The 25595-nt window shown below is 37.7% G+C and overlaps 2 protein-coding genes across 4 annotated transcripts; both read left to right on the forward strand.

Annotated features, from left to right (window-relative positions):
• Positions 1 to 205: 205 nt before the first annotated feature.
• LOC134676384 (zinc finger and SCAN domain-containing protein 12-like) lies at positions 206 to 21889 on the forward strand. Of its 3 annotated transcripts, none has more exons than XM_063534759.1 (5): positions 206 to 448; positions 2879 to 3017; positions 3650 to 3721; positions 4526 to 4642; positions 20618 to 21889. In XM_063534759.1, the coding sequence occupies exons 1-5, from the start codon at positions 302 to 304 to the stop codon at positions 21853 to 21855; spliced, it is 1713 nt and encodes a 570-aa protein (XP_063390829.1). In that variant the 5' UTR covers positions 206 to 301; the 3' UTR covers positions 21856 to 21889. The 3 variants fall into 3 exon arrangements, with proteins under 3 accessions (XP_063390829.1, XP_063390830.1, XP_063390828.1); XM_063534760.1 differs by lacking the exon at positions 20618 to 21889 and adding an exon at positions 18604 to 19837; XM_063534758.1 differs by lacking the exon at positions 20618 to 21889 and adding an exon at positions 13142 to 14516.
• Positions 21890 to 22193: 304 nt separating this feature from the next.
• On the forward strand, positions 22194 to 23287 carry LOC134676413 (zinc finger protein 57-like). Its single transcript, XM_063534801.1, has one exon. It carries the CDS (start codon positions 22247 to 22249, stop codon positions 23213 to 23215), a length of 969 nt encoding a protein of 322 aa, XP_063390871.1. The 5' UTR covers positions 22194 to 22246; the 3' UTR covers positions 23216 to 23287.
• Positions 23288 to 25595: the final 2308 nt, after the last annotated feature.

Genomic DNA, 25595 nt, shown 5'->3' on the forward strand with positions numbered 1-25595 from the left:
AGCAAACACTTCTGTGATTGACAATTTTATTGTACATTGAGTATCTAAATCGTAAGCTGTAAATGTTTAACATGTGTTACTTTTACCTTTTAATTTCGACGTATGAGTTGTCATTTAATAATTCGTACAAATAAACATAAAAAAGACATTTACAACGTATTTATGCCACATTTCTGAACGTGTCAAAAGGCTAGGCTAGTTTCAAAAGAAAATGGCGGCCCGGTTGCATAGCGTCTGCCTGCATCAATTTTTATTTTAAAATTGGCCTAGATGTTTAAATGATTGTTAAATAGTGTTAAACATGATGGAAACACCGAATACGTTACACAGCGGCATGTGCCGATGCTGCTCGTCGGAGGGCACGTTCAAAGACATTAAAACGAAGTATCATTGGATGGGAGAGGAAGAGGTTTATGCTGAGATGTTGACCGATTGTTTTGATATCAAAGTGAGTTTCCTACTTGTTAATATTTTAGTCTTATTTGCAATACAATATTATACTAGTAGCTTAATATTAGTTTCCAATAACTATGCTGTTACTTCCTCTTTAGGAAGGTCGTTTTCGGTTGCTACCATTTTAATGACGCTTACACAATCCTCTAGCTAAAAAGGCCAAAGTTTAGCCTTTAAGATTAAGTAGATATCAGATTAATCCATAAATAAGAAGAATAATTACAAGTATTATATTATATTTGTCATTTTTGTGATTGATCAAGTACATTGCTGCATGACCGTATTGATTTTGTTACTACGCAATGTGGCGCCGCGCAATGGACGCCGTTATACAAAATGGAGGATCTGTTTGTTCAGTCGAGGTCAAAGATGGTTAGGATTTAGAATCTTATTTCATTAGAATAAGGTTGCAATTTCTTTGACATTTACTGTATCTACAGTTTTAACTTCTGTTTATAGTTCGTTTTTTTTAGCATTAGAAATAAGTTAAACAATCTTGATGTGTCTTTTAATTGAAAAACACATTTTAAAAATAAGTTACGGCAAATATGTAACAATTATGAATCTAATACGATCATTTATATTCTTCTGCTTTCATAAGTAATAATTTTTGATTTTTAAAAAGGGTTTTTCAATTAAAAGACATGTCAAGATTGCTTACCTTCTTGCAAGTTCTTTCTAATGCTAAAAAAAACGAACTATAGGTACCACTTTTATGTACTTTGGTACATTGCTAAGATTCAAAAGAGAAATGTGCACTCATGCTTATTGTACTTTGAATCAAAACCAAAATGCAAAATCTGACAGTTGGATTTACCCAAGTTTGAAGTTGAGCGACTCACAGTTTAAAAGAATTACTTTAAAACAATGTAATTCTTTTAAACCAAAACAATGTTATTCTTTTTAATATTATCAGTAAGTACAAAAATTAAAATCAGAACTGCTAATAACAGTTTTATATTAAAGGAACAATGGAAAAATTCACTGCTTCAGATTAGATTGAAATTTGCATTATTACTACAGTTCGGTTTTTTTAGCGTTAGAAATAAGGTAAACAATCTTGATGTGTCTTTTAATTGAAAAACACATTTTAAAAATAAGTTACGGCAAATATGTAACAATTATGAATCTAATACGATCATTTATATTCTTCTGCTTTCATAAGTAATAATTTTTGATTTTTAAAAAGGGTTTTTCAATTAAAAGACATGTCAAGATTGCTTACCTTCTTGCAAGTTCTTTCTAATGCTAAAAAAAACGAACTATAGGTACCACTTGTATGTACTTTGGTACATTGCTAAGATTCAAAAGAGAAATGTGCACTCATGCTTATTGTACTTTGAATCAAAACCAAAATCGCAAAATCTGACAGTTGGATTTACCCAAGTTTGAAGTTGAGCGACTCACATATTTAAACCAAAACAATGTAATTCTATTTAATATTATCAGTAAGCACAAATGAAAATCAGAACTGCTAATAACAGTTTTATATTAAAGGAACAATGGAAAAATTCACTGCTTCAGATTAGATTCAAACTGGCTTTTCAATTAATATAAAAATTTGCATTATTACATAGTTCGTTTTTTTTAGCATTAGAAATAAGGTAAACAATCTTGATGTGTCTTTTAACACTTTCGCAACCGGGCAAAAAACGGCGCACTACTCCAGAAACCGGTCATCTATATCTGCGTACAAAAGAACCCGCTGGGCGGGTTGTCCGGCATCTGAGCAAACATTACGAGTGCCTACCAGGCGGGTTCTCGGTAGTCAAAGTGTTAATTGAAAAACACATTTTAAAAATAAGTTAATATGTAACAATTATGAATATAATACAATCATTTATATTCTTCTGCTTTCATAAGTAATAGTTTTTGATTTTAAAAAAGCGTTTTTCAATTAAAAGACATGTCAAGATCGCTTACCTTCTTGCAAATTCTTACTAATGCTAAAAAAAAACGAACTATAGCAGTAGTACAGTCACCTGCAATAATATGTGAGCGAGTCTCAAAAAGTTTGTACATATTGATCACATCTTAGATTGGTATACTGGTAAAGTACATGAAGCTGAACCACTTCCACCACATTTCCCAAAATGTCCCAGAAAGTTTCTAAGAAACATTCCTTGTTTGTACCAGATTTCCTTACACATTTGGTAACACAAAATGAATGTTTCCAAGAAATTTTTGGAAATGTGGTGGAAGTTTTTTAGCTTCATGTAGGTACTTTACCAGCATACCAATTTTTATAGAAATCTAAGATGTACAAACTTTTTGAGAATAGCTCATGTGACACAATGAAGGTCGCAAAAATATCTGACACAATCTTATTTGTTTTTTTGTGGCCTTCAAAGAGTAACATTATTGCAGGTGCCTGTGCCTATCTGTTTGATAAAAATTTGTTCTAATATCAATGTTCTGTGAACAGATACAGACTCCGGAAGACATGGACAATGGCATCTGCGAGGTGTGCATCACGCAGCTGCGGAACGCTGTCAACTTCAAGAAGCAGGTGCTGCACACCGAAGAACAGTTCAAGAGGAGACTCCAGGGACGGGATGTTAAAAGTATATATCCAATTTGATCATTTTCTCTTTATTTCTTTTTGTCTAGTAGTTCAAACTTGGACAAACATATACCAATATCTTTGTCTTCCATAGCCTTCTAAAGGCCTCTCCATAAATTACGTCATCGATTTTTGACCGATTTGAAATGACGTAATTTATGAATAGCCCCTAAGGCCAAGCCATACAAATGAAAAATCCAAAATTTGCCATTGAAATTAGAACCTATAGTAGAGGAAATGGAGCAGATTTTGCGTTGTTGGAAAATTGAAACAAAGCAAAAGCAACTCTGTTCCAATTGAATAGGATTTAAATTTCATTGAACTGAAGAGATATAGGTAGGACCTTCGGCCTTAGGAGGATAGATCCCTGACCAGTCTGGCCACTACACCATACTCCTTATACACCATCAAATGTAAACCATCTAAACTTATAATTAAGTCCTACTAACTGATGTGCCGTTGGAAAATTTCCAAAATTTCGAATTTTCCACATTGAAAAGCTTCGGAGACTTATATTTTTTGTAGGAGGATTGAAACTTTCCATTTCTGTTTGGAAATCTGTTAGTGCATCCCAAGTATTTGGTTTCTTAAACCAGTTCAATTATTGACCTATGTAATATTGACTTGTTTCAGACCCTATCAAAATTGAATCAGTGGAGGATCCTATAGATTCTGATCACCTGTCTGACCCAGACTTCACAGAAGGTAAGATAACACAATAAAAAATAGGTGTTATTATGACACAACATCCATCGTAATTTTTACTAAGTCCTAGATTTTTCTCAACTTTCGGGTCAAATATCTCGGGCATTTTTTGATTTTAGGAAAAAAGTTTTTCAAGTAAAAGTGTATTTTAGCGTATTCTCTACGATAACATCATGAAAAATAGGTGTCATAATAACATCACTGTGATGATTTTTTTTCTACCCCCATTGGTCCAACCGATATGAGAAAGAAAGGAGTGAGTGCTGAGGACACGAAAGACAGAGGAGAATGGAAGAGAAAAACATGTTGTGCCGACCCCACATAACGTGGGATAAGGGCAGGGGAAAGAAGATTGGTCCAACCGATGTTTATACCAAAATAAAATAATGGTCACACGCTGGAGAAGGTCATATGGATATAAAGTGTAACCTGAAATGTAATAATGTGATTTACTAAGAAATGTAGACGAAAATTCCCCCTGGTCACCACTACGCTATAGTTCGTTTTTTTTGCATTAGAAATAAGGTAAACAATCTTGATGTGTCTTTTAATTGAAAAACACATTTGAATAATAAGTTACGGCAAATATGTAACAATTATGAATCTAATACGATCATTTATATTCTTCTGCTTTCATAAGTAATTGTTACTGATTTTTAAAAAGCGTTTTTCAATTAAAAGACATGTCAAGATCGCTTACCTTCTTTCAAGTTCTTTCTAATGCTAAAAAAACGAACTATAAGTCTATCTTGCTGTCTCGTGCCTATGATCTTCCAACTTCAATATTTTCGCATTTTGTTCTAGAATACGAGGTCCCCATCAAACAAGAGGTGGAAGAGAAGCCGAAAGCCAAGAAACGCCCGGCCAAGCCCGCGGCGCCGCGCGCCAAGAAAGCCAAGACCGAAGCCGAGTCCTCCCAACGTAAGTCGATAGTTGGTTACTAGTGCCGGCGGTCGTGTGCTTATGCGGATAGCTGGGTGCCTACACTTACTCTTTTAACGGGCATTATTGATATTAGGTGAAGTTGAACCCTGTAGCTTTGAAATAAAGTACAAAATCATTGTGGGTAATTTGTTTATTCCCTCTGCCTTAACAAGGCTTATTTATTATGCCTAAAAACCGGGTTGTAGGTGTCATTGCGTCACTTTTTTCGTATTAAGGAAAGAGATGAAACACAAAAAAAAATTACGTAGTTTGGACAAAAAAAATTACGTAGAGTGCTCACTCCATACATCAGTTTTGGTTAAAACGACTATTGTTGAATTAGACTTTTCGGTCGCGGCTACATCTATTGTCAAGTAGCAGTACTGATAATTCCGCTACTCGATGCTAGATGTCGACTGCGAAAATAATAGTCGTTTTGGTACCAAAACTGACGTATGGAGTGAGCACTCTATTCTTATTATATTTCTCTATGGTTTGGGCAAATACATGTGTTGCTGGTTTAATTTATAATTTTTAGGGGACAGCTCTTTGGGATTCATTTATAAAATTAAATTTTTGTTCGCGCCTTATTTGAACAAACTTTGGTCTCAAGTGCTTATCGAATTATTGTTTATTTTGATGTTTTAGCTACCTAACAAACAAGTAAATGTAGTTATACTAGATTAAATTTTTAATAATATGTGTATTATTTATTTTGGCTAATAACTGCTAGGTATGAAATTATGATAAGTATAGGTACCTTGCCAGTTGGACTACATTGGTTTTAGTCTTCCTGCAATCGTCTCAGTACACGGATTTCAGATCGATACTGAAGAGAAAGTATCAAATTAAGGCAGGCATCCAGCTGTTAATTATCATTTTCATAGATTCTCTGAAAAGTCATAAATGTGTACAATTTCCAACTAATAAAAATACCGTTTTATCGGAATTGATTAAATATTCCTTATCTGCTTAACGTACCTCGTTTCTTTTTATGCCTTATTCTCGCTGTACGTAACGTCACTTTTCTTGATTTAAATAATTAGCTTTTCGGTGAAGGAAAACAACGTGAGGAAACCTGCATACATCTGCGAAGAAATTCAAAGGTGTATGTGAAGTCCCCAATCCGCGTTGGGCTAGCGTGGGGACTATAGCCCAAGCCCTCTCGCGCATGAGAGGAGGCCTGTGCCCAGCAGTGGGACGTATACAGGCTGAAATTATTATAATATTATTATTTTAAATAAAGAATTTTGTACACATTTTATGTAACAATAAGAAAACCAAAGATATGTATATGTATAACAATAATCTGCATTATCACACGACCGTCGTTCACTTTGAAAGTGTTAGAAAAGCTGCATAAAATTGTAAAATAACACACATTAACATATTTTTAAGATCTCTAATTGTTAACTTTTTTTAAACTGCCAAGGCCCTCTACTTTACTTTTACTCTATGGTTTATTTAAACGCACAAAATCTTACCTTCCTTTGATTTAGATTTGCCAATTCAAGGAAAAATAAACCATAAAACACACGAAAAAGCACATGAGTTCAGCCAATTTCAATTTAACTATATAGGTCAGGAAATGAATGCTCAAAAAACGTTGTAGAGGGAAATGCTAGGAACACAATTTTTGACTCCGTAACTTTGTTTGGACTAGTTAGGAGGTGAACATATCAAAAGTCCCCGGCTGTAGCCCCGGTGCTGGGGGGAGAGGGGGGTAAGAAGATCGAATTTTTCGGTTTTTCATTGATATCTTGGAAACTTTGCGTCTTAGCGACATGACTACTAAGACAAACCGAAAGCTGGTAAAATTAGTTACAAGTTTTATCCAGTCAAGTTTTTCTATATCTTGAATAGTTTTTGAGATACCCGCTCTTGAAAGTTTATTCAGGGATTTTAATTTTATCTTGATATCTACATCAGTGAAGCTGTTAGGCCATGTTTGGTATCATTTTCGTATAAATCGGGGGTGCTGAATTCATTTATGGTATCACATTGACACTATTACGAAGTAAAACCAAAATTTAAAAAAATATATTTTTTTAAATCCCTCTTCACGCTTAAACCGCTGAACCAATTTCGTTGAAATTTGGTATAGAAATAGTTCCAGTTTCTACACAGGATATAGGATAGTTTTTATAACCAAAAGCATCTTTTGAGGGTGTGAAAAGTGGGGTGGAAGTTTGTATGGGGAGTCAATAACCACTGAACCGGTTTAGATGATATTTAGGATGGTATACATCTGTGATTTAGATGAAAATGATACCAAACATGACTTCAAACCTTACCTTAATCAGTATTAACTTCAGGAATTCAGTTTCGTCGACGAAGTTGAATTCCCCCCATACTCCATTTCACAACTTTAAAGGATGATTATTGAAATAAAAAGTATCTTATGTCCTGTCTTGAGACTCGAAATAGCTGTATACCAAATTTCAATTAAATCGGTTGAGCGGTTTAAGCGTGAAGAGGAATTTTAAAAATAAGATATTTGTTTAAAGTTTATATGTTTTTTCTTAGGAATGGTGTCAATGTGATACCAAAAATTAATTCAGCGCCCCCGTTTTATACGAAAATGATACCAAACTCGGCCTAGCAGCTTCAATAATGTAGATATCAAGACAAAATTGAAAGCCCTAAATTAAACTTTCAAGAGCGGATATCTCAAAAACTATTCAAGATATCAAAAAACTTGACTGAATAAAACTTGTAACAAGTTTTATCAGCTTTTGGTGTGTCTTAGTAGTCATTTCGCTAAGACGCAAAGTTTCCAAGATATAAGTGAAAAACCGAAAAACGAGACCTTCTTTCCCTCCTCTACCCCCCAGCACCGGGGCTACGGCCGGGGACTTTTGATATGTTCACCTCCTAACTAGTCCAAACAAAGTTACGGAGTCAAAAATTGTGTTCCTAGCTTTTCCCTCTATAACTTCTTATTGCTTGGCCTAATAAAACTTATTTCAATTTGTTATTTGACAGCTCTTCTAACGCATTTCATTTAGTACTTTATTTGTTTCTATTTACCTAAATTAATGTTACTATGTTACAATATGACATTTATCCCTTGGAGTATCTAAGCCTAAGACATGCTCAAAAACTATTTTTTTTATTGTTCGAGGGATTTCGGCCAGGCTGGAGGCATACTAGGGTGTATCTTACGATCGGTCGCCGTCATATACAGGATGGCCAAAAAATAAGTGCATTCCCGTTGTCAGGGAGGTTTTGGGATTATACTGAGCAACTTTACTATGGGACAGTCAGCGTCGTATAGTAGGTAGCATCCAATATGTTCAAATAGTTCGGTACACCATAATTATATGTATGGCGTACCGAACTATTTGAATACTTTGGATGCTGACTGGACTAACCCCAAAATTGCAAAAAAAAAATTGTCTGTTTCATACATTTTGGCTAGTCCATTTTCTATGCAAGGGTAAACTTTTGTTTGCGATTTCGGGGTTGGTCCCATAGTACAAGTTGCTCAGTATAATCCCAAAACCTCCCCGGCAACGGGAATTCACTTATCTTTTGGCCACCGTGTATAAAAATGAACTGTCACAGGGACTATCATTCGAGGCGAGAGGTATTAGTGACAGTCTATCACCAGGATTATCACACGCACATTGCCAACCTTTTGAAATCCTGTTCATGAGACCCCATACACAGTAGAGCCACAAAATAAATAATAGTACTACCGTATAGAAAGGACACTTCCTACAAGACCGAAGTTTGACAGCGATTCAGGGACGAATCATGCTGTCCCTTTCTAATGTATGGTACTATGCCTTTCGGCTATTTAGGGCTGCCAAAATTCAGGTCGTGCACGCAAAAGGACGTCAAGTGGTGCCAACCCTAATAATTGCTCGGAGCAATGCTGAGCCGAATGGAGCCGAGTTTGCCCGAAAGCAGGAGTGTCTCCCCACTGGTAGAGTGCTTGTATGTACGTATGTATGCATGTGTGCAATCGGATTGCCCTACATTACGGACGTGTGATGGATTTTCACGCGTGTGTGACTAGTTTCAACCGTGAATGTGGCTATATCATGAGTATCATGACATAATAGAATAGACACACGAATGACAAGACTAATATGCCAATCAAAAAAAACCGGGCAAGTGCGAGTCGGACTCACGCACGAAGGGTTCCGTACCATAATGCAAAAAAAACAAAAAAAAGCAAAAAAAAAACGGTCACCCATCCAAGTAGGTACTGACCACTCCCGACGTTGCTTAACTTTGGTCAAAAATCACGTTTGTTGTATCTCCCATACAATCTTAATTTTATTCTGTTTTTAGTATTTGTTGTTATAGCGGCAACAGAAATACATCATCTGTGAAAATTTCAACTGTCTAGCTATCACGGTTCGTGAGATACAGCCTGGTGACAGACGGACAGACGGACGGACGGACGGACGGACGGACGGACGGACGGACGGACGGACGGACAGCGAAGTCTTAGTAATAGGGTCCCGTTTTACCCTTTGGGTACGGAACCCTAAAAACAGTCAAAGGCAATCTTTTTCAATGGTTTTAAAACTAAAATTTCTTACGATTCGTAACTGTGTGCCGCTTTTTCTCAACTAAGTTTCGGTCTAGGTGAGAAAGCAATAGTAGTGGAAACAACTTGTCAATATTCGGTTGTTTTGTCACTCATACTCCCAGAGTTATTATTGTTGGAAAGCTATTATATCATAATAATCAGTGACTACAATACAAACTAGTTTTTTACATGACAACGGCTGGATACGATTTTATATTAAAGTAACCGAAAAACTCCATAACGAGTTGAGACTGATCATATTGTAACATTGCAGCATCTGTATTAAGGTTTTTGCCCCTCTCTTCATGACTTTAGCTTTTGACAATGTTTTATTATTCTCTCACTTCAAAATGACCTACCATCGATTATTATTGTTATCTACCATGTGCTTATTGACCACGAAGTTGATATCCAAGTTTTATGCACATTGAATATTGAACTTACTTTGATATTCTTACTTTTAACGTAAGTGAATACTGCGGCCGTTCCGAAACCGTCAATTTCTAACAAATCTAAAGCTCACTCGACGTTACTCAAGAACCCAACACAATGCGCACATAAATATGGAACCTGTGAACTATACTGTGTCTTATTATCGCGACACAATTGGCCTTTTTGACGTTCTACAGATTATATACAAAAGGCATTTGAAAAGTAACGGAATGACAATGAATTTAGCAAATGGTTTAACACATTGAGTGCTAGCGCGAACTACACGCTACGAGTGTAGTCGATAACACGAGAAAAACCGTATTTAGCAAAAAACTACGAACAGAAAACCTGCCTGGTGGGTCGCTGGCAGTGAGTGTGTTAAATAGAAATGTTGACACCGAAACATACAAATGACGTATGGAGACATAATATACGGATTGATGGTTAATTTGTTATTGGAATTCAACAAGAAGATTATGTAAACAGTTTTAACGATGAAACTAACGAATCAATGAACTTTTACTATGTGAAGGTAAGTTACATCAATTTATTACTACGTATTTCATAGCTTAGGTACCTACTTGAAGCCTAGATCAAATATTACGTAGAAGTATTATGTAAAAATCTTTCTTATTACTCTTATTAGGGTGAGTTATTGTTGATGTTTTTTTTTTAAATATTATTTTTTATAGGACACTTACCACCCAACTAACATTAGGCGCTAAATTTAAGGGTTAGAAGAGATTTATATAAGCGCCTATTTACTCTTTAGGTGTAGTTAGTGCTCTAAAAATAGGAGTTATAGCCGGCTATAACCCCGTTTTAACCCCGGATTGGGCACAAATTTTATCACCATAAGATTTATAACAGTGCTACAGTAGGGTTAGCGGATAAAAAAAGAGACATAAGAGCGGTATAGTGGAGCTACAATAGTGTTAATTAATTCTTTAGGAGCTATAAGGGTTGCATATAGGTGACTACAAACTGTTGTAGTAGAATAGCGCTAAAGTAGTGCTGTAATAGCGTTGATTAACAACTTAGATTTAAAAGGGTGCCAAATAAGCGACTACTAACTGTTTGAGTAGTAGTGTAGAGCTATATAGATGATACTTTCAGCTTTAGATGGTATATTAGCATTTGAAGTCATGCAATATTTGTAACACTCAAGAAGGTAATTGCACATTTTTTCCTTAGCCCTGCCTGCTTTGGTTGCAGATGTTTCCATTTTGTATTATTATTTGTAAGCTTGCACTGTGACAGCTTGAAGTGAAATGTAATGGCGGATAAATAAAAGCAAATAATTATTTTAGTTCACTGATGCCGGTGTTATCTGCGGATTTATGATGGCGAAATTAATTACACTGTCAATAACTATATGTATTACTAACAAAATTTTAAAGGGCCTCTGATCCTTTGCATATTTATCTGAATATAATATTTTTTAAATTGTGGTCCACCGTATTTAATTTTCGCAAAATTACACAATATACGTGAAGTCCGGTTTTAAATACAACAACACTAACATTATGTCTATATTGAGTAAAAGTATCGATTTTTATTAAGTATTTACGTTCTAATTAACAGTTTTTGTTTTGCTTATTGATTCATCGGTCATATTAACATGGCGCTATAGGCTTAGGTTGTAAGTAAGACTCTAATAACACTATAAGATGTACTAAGGTATTGAATAACGCCCGTCTGCGACTACATGATCTATAAAAGTCACTCATAACTTCTCTTTTCGACTCTAAGTGAGACAAGAGAGTTAAGAAGCGATTGCGAGTAACGGAGCTATAAAAGAGTTTTTATCGCCTGTTTAGAACCTTAAGTGAAAATTGCAGCTGCTTATTACTCATATAGATGTTAAGGTGGTAGAATTCACTTTGAGCTATAACACTAGCTGCTTAAGATCCATTATAGCGGCGAAAACGGCTACTGTGGATCTTAAAGCTATACATGGACCTCTTAAAGACCTTGATGTCACCAGAGCCTGTAAGCTTAAAGTATATAGCTATTCTACAGCCGTTATATGTCTTTAGGTGATAAAATAAGTGCTAAGTGTCGCCTAATTGTTTGTTGGGCAGTCGCGGATATTTACCAGTCGCTTTTCGGTGGAGGAAAACATCGTGAGGAAACCGGACTACCCAATAAGGCCTAGTTTACCCTCTGGGTTGGAAGGTCAGATGGCAGTCGCTTTCGTAAAAACTAGTGCCTACGTCAAATCATGGGATTAGTTGTCAAGCGGACCCCAGGCTCACATGAGCCGTGGCGAAATGCCGGGATAACGCGAGGAAGATTTTTTATAGGACACATTACACATATTCGTACTTATAATTTTACTGTTATCAAATGATTACTAAAATTGAAAAATGCCCCCGCCGAGATTTTAACTCGGCTGTGGCAGAACTTAACCCAACCTCTCCTCTACTTCTTTTTTATGTTTCCGTTATCTACTTTTAGTGCTGTGGGTTTGAAAAAAGTTTTGAACGGTTGAATTTCTTGGTCCCATTTCTGCGAATAAAGTGACCGATTGTTATGGGTATTTATTGGGTATGTAAGTACCTCAAATGTAACTAATGTTCATTGTCCATTTCAAGAATGAAATCATCAAGAGAGTGAGACATGCCAAGGAAGCAAAGAATCTCAAAGACCACTTTTACAGAACGGATTACAAAATGTATAAAAAGAAAACAAGATGAAATATGGTCACAAAAAAATGGCAGCGAAACGTGGATTCAAAAAACGAAACAAATTCTGAAACATGTGAAACTGTTTTTGAATTGTATAAACCGGCGGCGTTATACCAGTGCTACACAAAAGATAAACCTAAACAGTGTTAACCCTTCGCTTCTGATGTCTGAATAATGTTTAGACGTAGTAGAGTCAGACCAAGAAAAGTCTGCAGCGGTTTTGATAGCCCACGCAGTACAAGTATTATTTTAAACGTCAAACTTCTATGAAATTATGACGTATAAAAACACTGGCACTGCGAGGGCTATCAAAATCGCTGCAGACTTTTCGTGGCTTAACTCTAGTTTCTTTCTGCAGTAGTTTCCACCAGTAGTGTTGACATAGGTACTACTTCTGTTGAGACGATGATTCTGAACATCAAAATACTCCAGCATTAGGTATAAATAATAGTTTTAAAACAATAACAATATTATTTTCTTTACGGATACATCGTACGTTACTTTAGTGCTGAGTAGTGGTTGACAATGGTGACTTCGAAATATCTTTTTACAAATCTTTTTGCAGACGTCTGCTTATAAATCGTAGATAGACGCGACGCGAACATATTAAACGATATAGCGTTTTGTTTTCTTCATTAAGAAATGCGTTTTTAAATTGAGAAGTGTTATTATTAAATCATTTTAATTATAATTAAAACATTAGCAGCAGAGCTCTTCACGCTCGTAATTATCGACCCATGACCACAGGACAAAAGGGCAATGGAAGAGCCCCCCCTAATAGTAAGAAGACTGAATGGAGATAATTGAGATGCTCGTTTCTTGTTATAGGAACGGACGGCGACGCGCCCAAGAAGCGCAAGAAAAAGAAAAAGAAATCGGACGATAGCGCGACCCCAGAGCGCATTGAGCACAGGGTCAACCTTACCGCCATACTGCAGTACTCCAACGCCAGTCCGTTCCGCGACAAGACCGCCCGAGGGTTCTCCTGCCTCTACTGCTGCGCGCACTTCCCGCACATCGACGAGCTGCGCGCGCACACCGCGCAGCAGCCCGAAAAGGACAAGCTCAACTCCATGATCGATTACAAGCTCAGCTACAACCCCATCAAAGTGGACATCACCAATCTCGAGTGCACCGTCTGCCACCAACCCATGAGGGATCTCGTCGAACTGAAGGATCATCTAGTCTTCGTCCACAATAAGACTATCTACAAAAACATTAAAGACATCATCCTTCCTTTCCGTCTCGAAGACGGTCACAATTTCACCTGCGTCGTATGCTCCGTTGTTCACATATCTTTCAAAAACCTTTATCATCACATGAGTAGCCATTATAGAAATTACTGCTGCAACAAATGCGGCGCCGGCTACATCACGATAGCGGCGCTCCGCAAGCACATGAAGACCCACGAGCAGGGGAACTTCCCCTGCGCCTACTGTGATAAAACATACACCTCTTTCACAAAGAAGAGGAACCACGAAAAAGGCGTCCACACCGGCGGGTGGTTGAGGAACAAGTGCCCTCACTGCCCTGAGATTTTCGTCAGTTACTACGACCGGAGCGAGCATCTAGTACAGGTACACAACGAAAAGGCCGTCAAGTATCCCTGCAACGCGTGCAATAAAGTATACAAGAAGAAGTTCGAGCTTAACCGTCACATTAAACATCACCACTTACAGCAAAAGAGCTTTTTATGTGACAAATGCAATGCTAAATTCTTCTCGAAACGCGGTCTCGTCGACCACTTGTCCAGGCATTCTGGCGGAGAAGTGTACACCTGTGAGATATGCGCCAAAACCTTCGCTAGAGCGAGGACTCTGAAGGAGCACATAAGAATTCATGAGGACGATAAGAGATTCCAATGCGAGGTCTGCAAGAAGACCTTCGTACAGAAATGCAGCCTGAAGAGCCACATGCGCTTACATCAGGACCACCTAGACATTTTCAAGGAATTCGATGATGTCAAGCACCTGATAGACGACAGGGAGCTGACCTTGAAACAGATAGCCGCGGAGAGCAAGAAGAAAGCGGAGGAGGAGAAAAGAAAACAAAAATTTCTCCCGCTTGATAAGATGTAGAGACAAGTCAATGTGTCAAGGACTAAATAGGTTCAAAATACATAGTTGGCGTAAATCATGGTAAATATCTGCATTCGAATTTGCGAATGAGGTTTTGAATAAACAGGGTCATACTTCTTGCTTTTTTGCTTGGTAGATAACTCGTTTTAACGCATTCACTGCCAGGGGGCGTGGCTTAGGAACAAACTTGTATGACGGTGAACGCACATGTGCGTTGGGGGCAGTGAATGTGTTAAAAATATGATTTGCTTAAACTTTACTCACATTTGCCTTTCTCGTCATATTATTCTGTTTATAATTTTCATAGTATTTTGCGGCACTTACTGAAAACTTGCTGACCGTCAATCATTGAAGATTTATCTTCACATTCAAATGTCTTTGAAATTATTATGTAAATGCTAATATATAGTTGTTTTATATGAGATTCCAGATGTAAGAAAGTACGTCATCATCTCATCATCATGTATTGTGTTATTAATGTTACGTATATCTTCTTCATATACTTGAATCACGGATGTCTATTTAACGAAATTTGTTATTTTAAGAGGTACTTTATCTACATCGGTGTAAGTGTATATTGTTTTTGACATTTAAAATTAAATTAGGCTGTCAGTGATTACGGGCTAGAGCATAGAGAGGTTGTAAAAAATATAAATCATTTTAGGAGTTGTCATATCCAAACTACAGCCTGGCAAAAAAGTGTAGAAATTAAAAAGTGACAACACTGTAGTGTCGTCCCTTTCAAATCAATATATACAGTGTGTTTTCTGTAACAGGAGCAATAAATTAAACTAGGCTGTACGCCTCAAACTGACCATCATTTGTTCAGCAACTTTTGAAAATAAGTCATGGTTTGATTTTTATTACACTTTAAAGTTTATTCTAAGACGCAATATATAGATGGTCAAGCAAATCTTGGCAGTAGAAAATGGCGCGGTATTCAAATTTTATATGAGACGATATCCCTTCGCGTTTACATTTTTCAAATTTGCCGCCTTTTTCTACTGACAAGATCTGCTTGACCAAGTATAATTATGTATTGCAAATTTTGTCATGTTTACAGCGTGACAAGCAATGTCAAATACACTGATGTCAGCGTACATTGAAGGCAATATTTATTTTGTATGAAAAAGAGGTCTAAAGGATTCATAATTTTTAAAAGTTGCTGAACGAATGTTGGTCACTTTGAGGAGTACAGCCTTTAGTTTAGCAGGTGTTCAGGAAGCTGGCGACAGGGTGGAAACACAAAGGAATTAACATCGGCGGAAAGCAGTTAACCAATCTGCGTTTCGCCGATGATATTGTCCTGTTCTCATCTACAGCTACAGAGCTCCGCGTCATGCTGCAGGACCTAAGCAGGGCAAGCCTTGAGGTTGGATTATCAATGAACATGTCAAAGACCAAGCTCATGACCAATAGTGCACCAATAACAGTAGAAGTGGACGGCAGAGAAGTAGGATATGTCCATGAGTATATATACCTGGGCCAAATTGTCTCCTTCCAGGCACGGCAAGACAAAGAAGTCGCAAGACGGACCGAGAATGCCTGGAGGAGCTTTTGGTCCATGAAGGAGCACATGAAGGGAAACCTACCTATATCACTCAAAAGAAAACTGATGGACATGTGCATTCTCCCCATCCTTACCTATGGAGCACAGACTTGGTCTTTGACAAAGGCTCAGAAATCCAAACTCAAGGTTTGTCAGCGAGCCATGGAACGTAGTATTCTGAGCGTGAAATTAACCGATCGCATTAAAAATACAATACTACGTTCCAAAACTGGAATAACTGATGTAGCTGAAACTGCCGCCAAGCTCAAATGGGATTGGGCAGGACACGTCAGCCGTATGCCGGAAGACCTGTGGGCCAAAACAGCCACCCGTTGGGTCCCACAAATTGTAAGGCGTCACGGTAGACCTCGTCGGAGATGGCGGGACGAGCTTGACGCTTTTGACAGAGACTGGTGGGAGACTTCTGAGGATAGGGATACGTGGAAGAATAAGAGGGAGGCCTTTGCCCAACAGTGGGACAATATAGGCTAATAATAATAATAATAAATAAGCCTTTAGTTTAATTTATTGCTCCTGTTACAGGAAGCACCCTGTATAAGAGAACGAGACGACACTACAGTGTTGCCACTTTTTAATTTCTACTCTTTTTTGCCAGGCTTTAACAATAGGTTAGGAAGATCTGCTCGCCAGGAAGTGCTTTAAATTGAAAATTATTATTATATTTATAAGTTTTACCATATACAAGAACCATGTGTGTTGAAGTAAATATATTATATGTATTACTACTATACATTCTTTCTTTAAATAGTACCCATATCCTTAAAATACTAGAGCAAAAATATTAATAAGCGTTTTATCTGTTACGAGACCGACCGCAGTGCGAAGTTCTATTATAATTCTCTATATTTATCTTGGGTTAAAGGTTAGGGTTTTATAATATGAATATAAAAGTAAAATATAAGAATACAAAACAATAAAAAGTACCACATTTGATGATACTATAAAATAGACAATTAGATACTAAAACAGGATTCCCACCAGCTTATTGCCACGGAAAGCCAAGGCCCTAATTTTCAGTGGGGACCTAACTTAAAACTAAACTAAAAGTAAGAGAGAGCCGACACATACGTGTCACTGAGACGTTAAAGAGGGACAAGAAATACAATTTATACAGAGTTTTGTGTTTACATTGACTTTAATTCCTTTAACCAGCCACTCGTGGTTAGGGAGGCGAGGTAGCTAAATGGCGTAATTCAACGGCGCCGTCGAGACCTATCAAAATCGAAAGATAAAATAATTTCGAAAAGAAAAGCTCGTATGGCAAAAACCATTTTAGCGGTGGGTTTGGCGTGTACGGTTTTTCAAAAATGTTAAAAAAAACAGTTACTTGGGCATTCTCGAGCGCGTCAGATATTCATACTACGTATGCCCCGAGTGCCTCTGATAACAACGGTATACTAATCTGCCGGTTTGCGTGGTGGGGGTAGGCATATAATGTAGTCAAAAATGCAAAAAAAAAAAATTTACTCGGGCGCGTCAGATTTTCGGAAGGGGTGTTAAGTAGGCCCCAAGGAAGCTTCCTTTAAAAAAACTGACGATTTCGGCGTGACGATAAGTTACGATGAATTTTTGAAAATGCAAAAAAAAAATGTTTTTTTGAAATACTCGAGCGCGTCAGATTTTCATAGGGGAGGTTTATCTCGGTATCCTGAAAGCATATTTTTTTAATCTGACAAAAATGTTGGTGGGTTCTCTTAATCTGACCGATTTTATGATGCTTCAAGTCAAAAAGTTTTAACTTTGGTCAAAAATGTAAAGAGACCTTTTTTGTGTAAAATAAAATTACCTTTTTTGTTTATTTAAACCTTTTTTTTTGTAAAATGTATCGTTCGCGACTTATATGCCGCAACGCGTTCTTAGGAAGACGAAATGGCTCCTCCACACTTCCGGTCATGCGGAAACCGGCAGATTTTGTATTTTTAGTAAGTTTTAGATTATATTCTTCAAAATAAAAAATAAAAAAATCGCGCTCGAGAATACCGGATTAACGTTTTTTTTTTACAAGTTCGCGACCCTATAACTCGGCGGCGTCAAGGACTTATCGTCAGATTAGTTAAATTTAGTCTTTAAACACTAAAATCAACCCCCAATATCTTAATCTGACGCGCTCGAGTATTTCAGACTATCCATTTTTTTTTACTAATCTGATCGTCTATCCTAGGCGCGCGTCACTACATATAGAGCTAAATACTTTACAAGGTTGTTCTATTAGGTCTAAGGTATCTCTCATATCTTAAACTGCCACGCTCGAGTATTGCAAAAAATTCCCCTATTCGCCTCCCTAACTATCGGTTTTCTATCAGGACATGCTCACGTAACATGGAATGTTTTATCGATTTTGAAATATTAGCTATCGAGAGACAGATGCCGCTGTTAAAAACGGAAATAGTAACGAAATGGCAGTACGAATCATTATAACAATAAGTTGACAAACCCATTTTAGAGTCAACTGTTGGCTCTAATTGTGCATTAGTTGCGTGGTTGCGTCTTATTCAAATATTGTGTCCTTTTTTCTTACAAGCCTAGCAATTATAAGTATAGTAGTGCGGATATTGAATTATTTTATAGTAATGTGATGACATGTGCATAGTTTAAAAATTAAGGAGACTGACCGCGTGTGAACAACTGTTTTTCTTTTATAGGCGACACCGGAGCGACTAAAAAACGGAAAACTGCTCTAAAGGAGGAAAATGAAGCTCCTAAAACGGTGTTACGAGAAAAACACATGCCCGAGATGCAGAAACAGTGGCACAACCTAACGACCTTGCTCAAGTACACTAACGCAACACCCTTCAAAGACAGGAACGATGCGGGCTACATATGCGCGTACTGTTTCAAAACGTACCCCGACCCCGAGGTCCTGCGGCACCACACGCAGAATGACCACGTTAAAGAGAAACCCACCTATAAGGCCGGCTCCGGTATGAGCAGCTTCGTCGCTTTCCTCGACATTGTCGACCTCAAATGCACTCTCTGCAATCTACCCTTTGAAAACTTAAAAGATCTCCCCGAACATCTAGTCAAAGTTCACGACAAGAAATACTTCTTGGGCGTCACCGATTACTTCCAACCGTTCAAGCTGACTAACGAGCAACAGATCAAATGCTGCCTGTGCAACGAAGCATATCATAACATGAAGTTGCTCATGCAACATATGAACGTCCATTACAGAAACTTTATCTGCACAACCTGCGGAGCCGGATTTGTTAACAGCTTTAGACTTAACAGGCATGAGACCACGCACGGCAAGAAGAAATCCAGCTTTCCGTGCAGACATTGCGGTCAGGTGTTTGCGGCAGAGTCGAAGAAGAAAGCTCATGTTAATACTGAACATAAAGGCATAGCCGGAGACAGCGTGTGCCAAATATGCAAGGCGCGTTTCAAGAACTACTATCAGAAAACTAGACATATGATGCAAGTCCACAATGTTGAGGGTATCAAGTGCGACATGTGTGACAAAAAGTTCAATTTGAAGTCAAATCTCATGTTACACATGAGAAGCGTACATCTAAAGGAAAGACCCTTCGAATGCTCGGTATGTAGTATGGGCTTCTTCATTAAAAGGCACATGCTAGGACATTATATGGCGACGCATACAAACGAGAGGAAGTTTAAATGTGACGTTTGTGGAAAAGCGTACGCTACTCAGAACAGTCGACGGAAACATATGAAGAAAAATCACGGCATTTCTAAGAGTACCATTTTGGCGCAGAATCAGACTATTCCTAAATAATGTGAGTGAAATAAACTGGAGTGTTTTATCGAGTATATATAAATAAATCTGAAAAGTATTGAACAATCGTGGAACTGCTGATATATATGTACTATGCCATAAGCGAGTTAATTAAATATAAATTGTAATAGTTACTTCCTGTTATGTAATGAATCATTGTGATTTATTTAGGCATCTATTCTAAATGGTATACTATTTTTGCTTTATTGTTCGAGATGTGTTTTTTGACTAATTTCGACTTGTAGTGCAGCTCAATAGAAAGACTGATTTTATTTATGCATCTTGTAATGTTTGTGATTTATTTAAACGTTCTTGTGCTTAAATATTTAAACATAAAATATGTAAAGAAATATGTAAAGATGTGTTTCATTTAAGACCAAATTATTTTAACATCTAATTAGGTACGTTTATGTTTAAAGTAGTTCATATAAAAAAAAAAAACATAGAAAGTTTGGTACGAGTGTTTGGACTTACTTAAACTCTTAAAGCCCAAAGCTCAAGTTATTCATAAAATAAGTACCCACTAAAATAAGAAAAATATTAGCCTCATTGCTTGATATAGCATCTTTGCACAAAGTTTACGAGATCCATGAACTTAATGTTCAGTTAAATTTAAAGATTCCAGATTGTAAGTGTGTGGGTGTACACGCACAGTACAAACTATTTATATTTAGCTGTAGCTCATCTCTGCATATGGTATCAAACAATGCATATGGTATCAGAAGCGCAACACCAGTTGCATAACATGTCATTAAGCTGATGTCTCAAATAGGTTACAGTATTAAAATGTGAATAAGTTATTTAAAATTTACATACGTTTTAAACATACGAATAACCAAGTGAGTAACGTGCGTAGTGCCAGAAGATATCCGTAGAACTACGCCGAGGACTAAGAAATCCAATAATCTGTACTTTTGTTGTAGGTCTCACGAAGAAATCTTTCGTGAAAGTTAAATCGACACCGAAGAATCAAAGAAAGACTTCCAGTAATATTGCTAGCGCTGTGAAAGCAGGAAAAGCACAACCGTTAAAGGGTGAGGTCCGAAAGAATGAAAGAGTCACAATAAGAAAACGTGCCGATAAGAATAAGACAAAAGAGAAAGATCAGAAGCCTATTGAGATACACATGCATCGTAACAATATTAGAGAGATTTTGGCCAGTTCCAACGCTACTCCAATTCGTTGTCATGGCGATATCGGCTATACGTGTTGCTTCTGTCCGAAGCAGTTCCCAAGCCCCGCAGACCTCAAAAATCACACAATACAAGAACACGACCACAAAACCAAGCAAAACTTTATGCGAGGAGGGGTAATGCATTCGTACGTAGTTAAACTAGATATTACCTCCTTACGCTGTGAACTGTGTGCCAGTGACCAAGAAAGTCTAGATCAAATGGTTCACCATTTAATTGAACGTCACGGCAAGAAACTTTACACGGATATTAAGAATCATATTCTGCCTTTCAAGTTTGATGATGACAAATTGCGATGTGTCATGTGTAAGGTCGAATTTAATTCTTTCAAACATCTACAAGAACACATGATTGTGCATTTCAGGAACTATGTCTGTGGCATATGTGATAGTGGATTTATCAATCGAAGAATGCAGCGAGCCCACGCTAAAACACATTTAACCGGTAAATTCGTATGCAGCACGTGTTCTAAGGTGTTCGACACTGTACTGAAACTAAAATCGCACGAACGACAAGTCCACTCTACCATAAAGTATAACAAATGTGGTCACTGCAGCGAAAAATTCAAAGACTTTAAACATAAACTTAAGCATCTGGCAGACGTCCACGGGATTAAAAAGGAGAAATCGAAATGCAAAGCGTGCGATAAAGCTTTCAGTTCCCCATCAGCTCTTAGCGTTCACATTAAACGCAATCATTTAATAGAGAGACACCATAAATGTGATCAATGTGAAATGACATTCTACTCCATAAGAGAGTTGGAGCACCATCTGGTGAAACACTCCGGTACAAGAGAGTTCCAGTGCGATGTTTGTTATAAATATTATGGTCTGAGGAAAACTCTAGTCGAACACATGAGAATACATACGAATGATCGTCGATTCGAATGCCCGCACTGCGGTATGACTTTCGTGCAAAAGTGCAGCCTGAAAGGACACTTGCGGTCTAAACATTCCGAATTAACATAGATTTAGCGAACATATTAAAAAGTCATCTGCTATATCCAAACTGTTTTATTTTAACATTTTCATTAGGAATACCTACTTACCCTAGCACATATTTGGTTGCAAGAAGTATTGCCAACAGGTACTTAGCGTTATTTGTAGGCGGTACGTAAGAGTAAGCAGCTGGGTGAAGAGCTATATTGACTATTTTTTTTTCTTTTTCTTTGTAGGTGACGCACGAAGAACTAGGATTATCACAATCGATGCAACTAATCAAAAAGCGGGTATCAAGCTTGATATCTTGCGTCTGCCCAAGGTCGGCCCCAGTGAGACGAGGAAGAACCTGCATAATCTAGGTCAGATTTTACTCAATTCTAATGCGAGTCCAATAAAAGCCCACGATCTGCGGGGGTACATGTGTGCTTTTTGCCCAAAACGGTTTCCCGAACCGCAAAAACTAAAAAAACATTTTCTCGAAGAGCACAATGATGACAATTTGATAAGGCGCATGTCTGGCATGTCGGGCTCTCCGCTCTCCACCCACGTTGTGAAATTAGACATTACGCTTCTGAACTGCGCTCTGTGCGACACTGACTTCGACACACTAGAGGACTTTACACTTCACCTAGTAGAGGTACACAATAAAAAATTGTACACTGATGTACGTAATCAGTTGCTGCCTTTCAAATTTGACACGCCGGAGTTGTGTTGCGCAATCTGCTCGGTGACGTATGGCAGCTTCAAACTCCTGCAGCAACACATGAATGCGCATTTCAGAAACTATATATGCAAAATTTGCAACGCTGGCTTCGTAGTCGAGCGACTTCTGGCGCATCACATCCGCCGGCATGGTGACGAAAAAGGTGAATGTCCCGAATGTGGAAAGGCTTTCACCAATACGCTGAAAATGCGTGAGCACGTGAAACGTGTGCACATGGGCTTAGATAAGCGGAACAAATGCCAATTCTGCGAGGAGAAGTTTGTAGACTATTGGAAGAAGGTCGACCATATGGTCAAGGAGCACGGAGTTCCCTCGGTAGTCCTGAGCTGCGGGGCGTGCGAGCGTACTTTTGCTAACCAACGAGCACTGGCTCGGCACACAAAGAAGGATCATCTCATGGAACGGAAACATAAATGTTCTTATTGTGAAATGAAATTTTTCAGCTCGAGTGCGCTTAAGAAACATTTACCTAAACATACGGGTATAAAGAATTTCAAATGCGAAGTGTGTTCCAAAGAGTATGGTAGAAAGTCGACTCTAAGGGAACACAAGCGGATACACACCGACGACAGGAGGTTTTCGTGTGCTCACTGCGGGCTAGCATTCATACAGAAGTGTAGCTTGAAGGGGCATTTGCGATCAAAGCACGGCGAGAACGTTTAACATCATCTAGGATAATATTTGTTAATTTGTTAACCTAAGTTGAGTTTACGAAATATAATATTTGATTCTAAATGTACTTTATTTTTATACAGCGGTGCTGGAATCCTAAGAAAAATATTAAGATAACAAAAAGCAAGTTAATGGATAGCAATGATTTTTGTGTGTTGGTAAGTTGGTAACCAACGTCAGGTGCTTAAAATAAACGCCAAATAATCCGAACAGAGACAATGGAAAATTTGGATTGTAGTTGTAATGTGTATCAAAAACAATATCCAACACCTTGTGAGCTAGAGTCGCACCGAAAAAGTCTGCAGCGTATTTGATAGCCCACGCAGTGTAAGTGTTATTTATACGTCATAATTTCATAGAAGTTTGACGTTTAAAATGACACTTGCACTGCGTGGGCTATCAAAATCGGTGCAGACTCCTCACGGTCTTACTCTATCTTTGTGTTTTCTTCAACATTCCAAATATTTAAAAATTATGTTTGTTGAAGTTTTGTAATTATAAATATTCCCTTAAACTGACTCATAATTACACTATCAACACAAAAGTAAACTAACCTAAGTAACACATAATTTGACTTTGATGCGTTTCATTGCGCGCTTTGCGGCACTGAATTTAAAAATGCAAGTTCATCTAAGATACTTCATATTTGAGATCATATTTGTCATACGTTTTATTTGAGGAATCAGACGGAAAGTCTTTTGTTAATACATGGCATGAATGAAAAACTTTCGGTGAACATTGAGGTTCATGAGCAAGAAGTCGTTGATACAACATTCGACGTGTCATGCTGGTGACAGCTGGTTCTCATGCTAGCATGCGACACCTTCGTTCTGCGTTTGCTCAAAAGTGTAATTTTAACATTTCGTTCAAAAGAAAACCATGTAAGGTTAAAGCATGACGGCATGAACTCTTAATGCTAAGTAATTTTTATACTTCTAATTCAACTCCTTAGTACTTGAGCCCGTTTGAACTTTGTGATGCTTGTGTTTCAAAAGATTCAGTTAAACGACAGTCGTTGCCAATAAAGACCTGGGTCAGTGTCGTAACTTCACGTATATCTACGAAAATTACCTCTCTTTTCAGACTTTCCACATCCACATCATACACCAGACATAAAGATGGGACCTCTCATTACGTCGGCTGAAAACAAACTTGAGCAATCGTCACCAATAATCAAAGCGCAACAAAAGCCAAAACAGCGTTTAACAAAAGCAAAGAGAGAAATGATTAAAAATGATCAAAATTTAGAAATCGTTCTACGCCATTCCAACGCCACACCAACACTTGGCCGCCGCGGTATCGGCTTTGCCTGCTTCTTCTGCCCTAGGCAATTACCCGACCCGGCCGAACTTAAGAGACACACTCTAGAACTCCACGATGATTTCAAGCGAGACCTAACTTTGCCAGCTCTAAGACACGATACATATACAGTTAAAATAGACATAACTAATTTAAAATGCACAGTTTGCTTTGAAAGTTATACCCAACTTACTGACTTACTGCACCACTTGCGGGTGGACCATGATCAACCCGTTCACACTGATTTTGAAAAATGCTTGTTGCCTTTTAGATACGACAGTGATCGGGTAACATTAACATGTGCAATATGCGACACAGAATATACGGCTTTCTTAAAGTTACTGGAACACATGAATACGCATTTTAAAAATTACATATGTAACATTTGTAGCGCGGGCTTTGTTACTAAATTAAGCTTCCGGTGTCACCAAAAAACTCACGAGATCGGTGATTATCAGAGTGTCTAAGGCCACCAGGTCTACTGTGGCGAAAAACGTAGCTAATGCGGCGAAACGTTCTCGGGCTTAAACAATGAAAAATAATTACCAAGCAAAAGCGCATGGAGTTGCTCCCACATTAGCCAAAAACCGTTAGTGGATAAACCTTCCGAAGCAACCAAAGCCCAAGGCCTACGTGAGCATTACGGTTACACCATTTATTGATAAAGAAATTGTAGTGTTCATTTAGTTAGTGGAATGGCGCTTCCGACCAACGGCGATTAAAACACGGTGAATCATACCGGCGCTAGAGTTTACAAATATGATATTTGCGAATAAACATACGGTAGAAAGATCACACTGGTCCAGCATAATATATGAGGTCACTGCCTGATGGCGTTCGTTCAAAAATATTCTTTTTAATCGCAAATGCGCTCGATCCTTGTTAACTTATTGACCTAAGTTGAGTTTACGAAATATATTATTTGATACTACTTGTACTTTATTTTTATACTGCAGTGCTAAGGAATCTAAAGTAAATAAATATAATCTCTGTTTGGCCCCTATGGTTGAATTGACTGGTAGATAATGCCATTTGGCATTAAGTCCGCCATGTGTATGTTGTATACTGGTTG

Source organism: Cydia fagiglandana, chromosome 24 (genome assembly GCF_963556715.1).
Source record: "Cydia fagiglandana chromosome 24, ilCydFagi1.1, whole genome shotgun sequence".
NCBI classification, from domain to species: domain Eukaryota; kingdom Metazoa; phylum Arthropoda; class Insecta; order Lepidoptera; family Tortricidae; genus Cydia; species Cydia fagiglandana.

What these genes read in the sequence shown, in the direction of transcription:
- LOC134676384 (XM_063534758.1), top strand. Translation starts at nt 302, where the DNA reads ATGATGGAAACACCGAATACGTTACACAGCGGCATGTGCCGATGCTGC. An exon ending in CCAGGGACGGGATGTTAAAA is followed by an intron (nt 3,018 to 3,649) that starts GTATATATCCAA and finishes GACTTGTTTCAG; the next exon opens with ACCCTATCAAAATTGAATCA. An exon ending in TGACCCAGACTTCACAGAAG is followed by an intron (nt 3,722 to 4,525) that starts GTAAGATAACAC and finishes ATTTTGTTCTAG; the next exon opens with AATACGAGGTCCCCATCAAA.
- LOC134676413 (XM_063534801.1), top strand. Translation starts at nt 22,247, where the DNA reads ATGTGTGCTTTTTGCCCAAAACGGTTTCCCGAACCGCAAAAACTAAAA.